Consider the following 7,316-nt stretch of genomic DNA (forward strand, 5'->3'; position numbering starts at 1 on the left):
TCTGTTAGAGTCGCTTCAGTTGCTAATATTGTTTACAAGGAAATTGATTTGTTTGGATCAAAACCTTTTTAATCGTGTTTAATAACGGTATTTTCTTCACATTAATGTACTCATTTCTTCCTTTCGCACTACAGCCCCAGTGGGCGTAGATCTACCTGCATGAACTTCTCCGTTCACTTCGGTTTTTCTAGATCTTACACATTCGGTAGGACACCTTGGGCGGGTGATCAGCTCGTCACAAGGCCTCTACCTGTACACAAACACAGAAAAACGCACACACACAAACTAAACATCCATTCCGTGAGTGGGATTCGAACCCACGATCCCGGTTTCCAAGCGAGCGAAGACAGTACATCCCTTATACATCTCGGCTACCGTGACCGGAACTGTACTCATTTTATGTGATATAAATGTACGTACAATCATATTTTCTCCCAACATTATGGCTGGCGTGTTTGAGCTTATTGAATATTTATTGTTGTCAAAGTAGCTGTGGTTTGAGCTAGTTGGTTTTATTTTCTTTCTCTAAGAGTTTGCCTAATTCCATCTTTCCTGGAGCTTCTTTTGTAATTAGGATTTAGGCTGTTGTGTGCGCACGTCAATAGATAAATATTTTGATGGAATTAATATTATTTTATAATGATATATTTAAAACTCGAATAGTTTCTTGATTGAATATTTTATATTAGCATGGCTTTTCCAGGCATTAAAATAGAAATTGTGTTCAGTTTCTGGAGACCACCTTCCCGCCTTCGCCTGAACCTACTCTACACTAGTGATGATCTCAAGCCACTGCTTCCAACAGCCCTAACGTCTTCAAATTCCTACTATTCTTATGAGAGTTACGAACGGAAGAAGCCAGGGAAATTTCTAACAAAACCCTGCCCTTTCTCGCCAACACAGATAAAGCGATTTACACTTCCTTCATGACTTCAATTACACCTGCTCTATAGCTACACTCTGCACCTATCTCTATCTACATTACTGTCACCTTCCACACCGCCTGAAACCACAGCATTGATGGTTAAGCAGCTGCATGAGTGGTTAGCACTTCAATGAGTGTCTGCATAGGAGCAGCAGATGCTGCTGATATTTCGATGTACTTCTGGCAGTTCAATATAGGTCTGAAATTAGTAATGACCACCTCTACATGTTACTTAACGATTTTCGTAAAAATTTTATTAATAATTTCTGTTACAAATATATACGATACACCCGCCCCCACACGCTTAACTTCCTCGCGGTGTATGTCTCGGCTAAATTCAGCGGAATGAGTCTTATATACCAGGGGTACACGGGTGTTGGCTCGCTTACGTAGTTTTTTGGGGGGGGATGCGGGCTCGATCGGTTAACCCCCTAGAACAGGTTCCACATGAACACCCTCACTCCCTGGCTTCTACTCACTCACTAACTCATTAACCCCGCTGCTGCTTCCGGATACCACGTTCTTAGCCATCTCGAACTTTCCACTGGGAGGGCTTCATAACCAAATGCTCGGACCCCTTCCGGTCTGCACACCTTCTCGAAGCTTCGATCCACAGGTCCTCCACCCCCACAGCCACGGACGAAAGAAGGTATACCTACTCCCCCCCTGAATGTAATGGACTCACCTGCCTCCCTTCTGTCCCTCGCAACAAAAGGCTAGTTCAGAGGACTATGATCACTTCGGGGCATCTCACTTCCACAGCCAAACCCAATCGCTAAGCACAAACAGATAAGATACCTCCGTGAAGGGTGCGTACGGTAACAACGAAAATTGCCTTTATAAACGTATATAACGAGAGCGTTGTTACGGATCAGTGCTGCTGAAAATCGGGATTTCCTTACAATTTATATTGAAAGACGGTAATGTAGAATTTGAAAAAAAAAATATGCACAACGGTTTGAGCGGTTGTACAACGCCACAATGGACGGATATGCACGGCATCTGCCTAAGAAATTTTCACTTTTATTTGGTTAATTCGCCATATCTTTCAAAATACAAATTTATTGGGCTATAGTCCAGATCGGTTCGAATTTTTTTTATGATTTGCTATCTAGTTAGATTATTAAATGATTAAATAGCCAGCTAGTGCAAGTTGTTAATTTGGATTGGTACCTCATAGATTCCTTGATGCACGCCTTCAGGTACTTGAGCTCAGTCAGGATTTCCGAAGTAACTGGCTGATCCTTGTCAGGAAGGTACCGCAGTATTTCTTCGAACAGTTTCTGCTGCTTGTCAGGATTATTCGCCAAGTGGTAGAGTCCAATGGCGGTGGAGTAAGAAGACTGCAGCATAATATATGAAACTGCATGTACTAGTAATGTAACGGCGCAAAGGTCAGGTACTTGTAGATATAGATTTTTTGGGTAAATTTGGAATAATAGTTGTTAGACTGTAAGATTAAGAAACAGCCATGATGAAACGAACCAGGAAGCTTGGGTTTACAAAGAAGTGTAACAGGCAATTCCTGAGTCATTACAATGTTAGCACGGCAGCGTAATAACGCTGACATTGAGGAAGAAACTATATGAAGTAGGTCATAAACACTATGGCAGGAGGAAAACGCTGAGTCGGAGGAGGCGGTAGACCCGAAAGAGTCAACCCCTTCTCGATAGGCAACCAATGAGGGGGCCACACCGACCCAAAATCACGTCAGAATGGGCAGGCCAATATACCCGAAACACGAAGAATCAGCAAAGAGAGGTTATATAAACCCTAGAAGACTTAAGCACAAAACCTTTTGCCTTTTGACTTTTGAATATTATTAAGTAACTTAAAGTTCAGCGGGAGGCTATCGCCGAGAGAGCGATGGCCGTGAGTGGGCGCTGGTTGATGATGGCGAGCATCTGTTTCCTCCGCTCAAGTAAGTGAAACCAACTTCGTATAGCCATGAACATTAAGAGTGATAGTGACAATTGTAAAGTGTAAACCCCAAAGAAAGATAGTGCTAACTAGATGGATTAGGTTCATTCAGAGATACAGAGGCGTAGAATACCCGACAGTAGGGTGACAGGAGGTAGAACTAATGAGGTGCTACAGGATTATTATCAAGTGTAATACATCCGACGAACGTCGGCAAAGTGTGTATATAGTATGTATATAGCAACATAGGGAAATAGAATAGGGTAGGAATGTGTGTGATTTTAATTCAAGCTAGCATTTCCTTAAGTGCTACCCTCTTCCCTGACGACTCCAGGACCTCACAAAGCTTCGGCGAATTGCGAGTTAAGCCAGGACAGTGACGTAAGCAATGATACTAGTTTTCTTGATATAACAAGATGGTGGCAGCATACTAAACCGGGTGACAGAGCGGGATACTTCCACGCCCCCTGTCACCACGGCATAATAGTGGTGTAGCTGCGGCATAACAGTGGAGACAGCAGTGAGATAAACAATCCACCCCTGTCGTAAGGGCGTAAGGGCATAACAGTGGTGGAAGCGGTGGGGATACTTCCCTGCCCCCCCTCCACGGCATAACAAGTAATATAAAGGTAACGGTAATTTGTCCTTGCGCTTAATTAAAAACCAAATTAATATATATATATATATGATTAGAAATCGAATAGCTCCATCAATCTTGACTCGGTTATAGAAGGTGGTAAGTGGTTAGCTTACCGGTCACGGTAGCCGAGCGGTCTAAGATATGCACTGTCTTCGCTGGCTCGGAAGCTGAGATCGTGGGTTCGAATCCCACTCAGGTCATGGATGTTTGTGTGCGTTTTTCTGTGTTTGTCTACAGGTAGAGTCCTTGCGATGAGCTGATCACCCGCCCAAGGTGTCCTACCGTATGTGTAAGATATCGAAAAACCGAAGTGAACGGAGAAGTTCATGGAGGTAGGCCTAGGCTCACTGGGGCTGTAGTGCAAAGGAAAAAATTGGTTAGCTTCACGCCCCTGCCACTATACCGCTGGGGAAAATAATTCCTGTACTCACTGGATAAAGAAATAATTTAAACTATTTACTATACGCAACCACTCATACAATCTGATAGTAATGATCTGTGCACTTCATGGGCTTGTTAGAGTCACGACATCAAATATCTTACAATTTGCTGTTGAGAGAAACACTGAGATGGATTTATCATTTGACCGAACAAATTGGCTAGAGCGGTAACTTTTCTGAGATGGAATAGACAGGTGCCCGATTTTACTACGGGGCAGAACATTGACCATTTTGTCTCTTATCCCTTGTGGACGGTTCCTTCAGTCCCTCCTGGTAAATTTCATGACAGTGCCATACATTAGCCATTAACGTTCGTTTCAGCATCCTTTCAAGTCCATTGTTTTTAATCATCTTGCCACTGATTTATACTATAAACTGATCTACTGACCACGTCATTAAAGAGAGTATGAATAGATGAATAGCATCATACAAACGCCTTAAGTGGACTGAAGACGAGTGAAAAGCACAGGAATGTGTGAAATAGGCGATGAATCATTGGTCTAGGTTACGTGTGGAAAGGTAGTGAAAATTCACTGTGAGGACAGGGGTACATGGATCGTGTCCAGTGCAGAGTTTTAGTACAAACAGTAGTGAATATGTGGGTTGTGCTGCGAAGGAAGGTGATTACTTTAGTGTGTTCTCAGAATTCTGTATCTTTATTTATTTAATTATTTATGTCACTGACAACTGATACTATACGTGTGATGAGACTTGAGCATAATTACGGACACAAAATGGAGAAAGTAAAAGGAAAGAGAAAGATCTATAAAGAGGAGATGTGTGGCTTTTACTGCTAATAATAATAATAATAAACTGAAAGACACGGAGAAAGAAGATATTTGCAGTAAACATCGGAGAAATAAGAAATTAAAAAATAATTCGAATCGGAAAATTTGAACGAAAAATTTCACTGGATAGTCTGAGACATAGATAGTTTGAAAACAATCATTAAAATTGGTCTCAAATAAATAGAGTGGGCGAAAGTGCAATGGATTATTCTGATCCATGAAAGAGTTAGGCGGTTAGATCTTCAGCAGGGTGTAAGCGATATATAGATTCAAAGGTAGTCCGAGAATTTCTTTACCAACTAACGCAATCATTAACCACTCCGAGGGACTCTTCATGGAGTTCGTTACCGTTTCAATACCGGCCTCCATCATGTCCAGTACCATGGTCATCGCGGTCTTGGGATCGGGGTCTGTGATCAACAACTTCTCCAAGACAGTCAGTTCCCTGTCAGGGACCTCTGGCATGGCCTTGAGCCGCTCCATAGCCTGGTTGATGTACTTCAGGCTGAATCTGTTGACAGAACCAGAAATGGATGTTTATATACCGTACATAAATCTCATAATTTACGAGTAGTTGTTAGGAATTGTGATATTTCAATATCATACAAGATGTCTCTAAGCGCTAGCTGCTAGCTGCAAGTACGCTTCAAGTCTTAAGATTGAACATTGTAGACACCTAAACGTCTGAAATTGTGTATCAATTTGCATTGTGTCCCATCGAAGAATATGATATTATCCAATTAGAGGGTCTGTTTTCTTTGATGTTGTTCTTGAGATAGCAGCGTTAGCGACTTAATTTTAGTTTAAAGCAGATTGTCTTCCACAACTATTTCTAAAACGTGCCTTCTGTTATCTTAAAATTTCCTAAACCCGAATTCAAAGCATTATGATATTCTTGATTTATTTTATTTGTGTATATCGAATATTATGAATGTTATGAGAAAATAATTTGAAATGATGTGGCCTGACCTGACTTATGGTTCTCTCCATTTTCTTGAAGTTGGGTAAGAAACTACAATTGTTATGACAGGTTTAAGAGCTGAGAAATGGAGAAGCATATTATTACTCAATATAGAGAGAAGAAGTCTGAAATATATTTCGTTAATCGCAAAATTGAAACAATTCCTTCAGTATCTACAGAATTTAAGTATTAATCCTGACGAGTATGATTCAGCAATGGCTTAGAGCGGCCGCATACCAACTGCGTCAAGGCAGGCATTAAAACAAGGGATAAAAGACGCAGTCTTCCTTCATTCTTGATTAGTCAGCATGAAGCTGACGTCAGCATAATGTCTCAGACCGGTGTGGGGCGGTTTTCATAATTTCAGTCTTTCAACTGTGCTCTTTTATTTGCGCCATGTCTCAGACATCGTGTCTTGACTGTTACATTTCTTGACGCATCACGGTGTGCGGCCTACCCTAGAGAGAGTTGCGGTTTGATAGAAAGAAATATATTTCTTCTACAGTCTGGTTTCTTTGTCTGCAATGAATGACGTCTTGGCAATTATTTTTTCTAATGTTTATATGAATCAGACAAATTTGGTCTTCTCTTTTTTAAATTCGCATAGTGTGGGGGGGGGGGGTTGGAGCCCAGTTGGGTCCACTCTTCACGGCGGCCACTGATTGTCCTATTGTACTTGCCCCAGGTGATAATGATGATGGAGAACTTTGTGGAATGAAGAATGGCAAAGGGAAGCTGAAGTACTCGGAGAAAACCGGCCCCAGGGCCACTTTGTCCACCACAAATCACACTTGACCAGACCCGGGATCGAATCCAGGCCGTCGCGGAGACAAGTCAGCGACTAACCGCTTTAGTTATGGCGCGTCCAAATTTGGTCATATTATTAGTATACATTCTTAATTTGTTCTAAATTGTAATGTGGTTCTCTACCTGAGAAGGTTTCAGAAGGTTAATTTTTATTAAACCGATGTGAGAATTATAATACATTGTATAAAATATCTAAGATCGTAAAAGGGCATGTAACCAGAATATGGCCGATTACATAGTCAGTCTAGTATTATTTTATATGAAACTGTTAGCAGAGAAATTAGAGGACCAAGCATTACGTAATAAAAATATTTCCGAAAAAATTATACTCTTACAAGACTTTAAGTTTTCATGGCAGCTAAAAGTGAAAAACTCTTTTCGGGTTGGGTCCCTCCTCAATTCGTGTCATAAGTCTTATACTTGGAGAACTTTTCTGTCTCCATCAATGTTATCCTCTACAATTCCTCCCAATAAATTATCTAATAAATGTTGAGGATTGTATATTTTCGCAATGAATTCTATTCAAATTTATTATATAAATTTATAGTTTCTTATTTGTTACGTACTCAGTAAATATATCTGAGACTTTCACAAATTTCCGCCACGTTGGTGTGCTCACGTATTTCCACATCGGGAACTTAGTCTCCAATTTGTGCACACATTCCAACTGTTCTTCTACATAGTTTATCATCTTTTGAGGCTCTGAGTCCGGTGCAAGATCTGCATTCAGACAGCCTAGGCGCGTGTCCAGAGCAATATACACAATGGCTGTCAGAACATACAGAAATACGTGTATAAAGTGCAGTTAAAAATAAACATACGGTTCATATAACAA

General features: G+C 40.9%; 1 protein-coding gene across 2 annotated transcripts in view; it reads right to left on the reverse strand.

Annotated features, from left to right (window-relative positions):
• LOC111875058 (probable cytochrome P450 301a1, mitochondrial) overlaps positions 1-7,316 on the reverse strand; it is a 33,761-nt gene that overhangs the window by 10,780 nt on the left and 15,665 nt on the right. For both annotated transcript variants that reach the window (XM_023871097.2, XM_023871099.2), the window contains exons 6-8: positions 7,048-7,249; positions 5,062-5,224; positions 2,099-2,268 (exon numbers count right to left, since the gene is read on the reverse strand). In XM_023871097.2, the coding sequence (XP_023726865.1) occupies positions 2,099-2,268; positions 5,062-5,224; positions 7,048-7,249 (535 nt within the window). The remainder of the gene's footprint in view (positions 1-2,098; positions 2,269-5,061; positions 5,225-7,047; positions 7,250-7,316) is intronic.

Source organism: Cryptotermes secundus, unplaced genomic scaffold (assembly GCF_002891405.2).
Source record: "Cryptotermes secundus unplaced genomic scaffold, Csec_1.0 scaffold2162, whole genome shotgun sequence".
NCBI lineage: Eukaryota > Metazoa > Arthropoda > Insecta > Blattodea > Kalotermitidae > Cryptotermes > Cryptotermes secundus.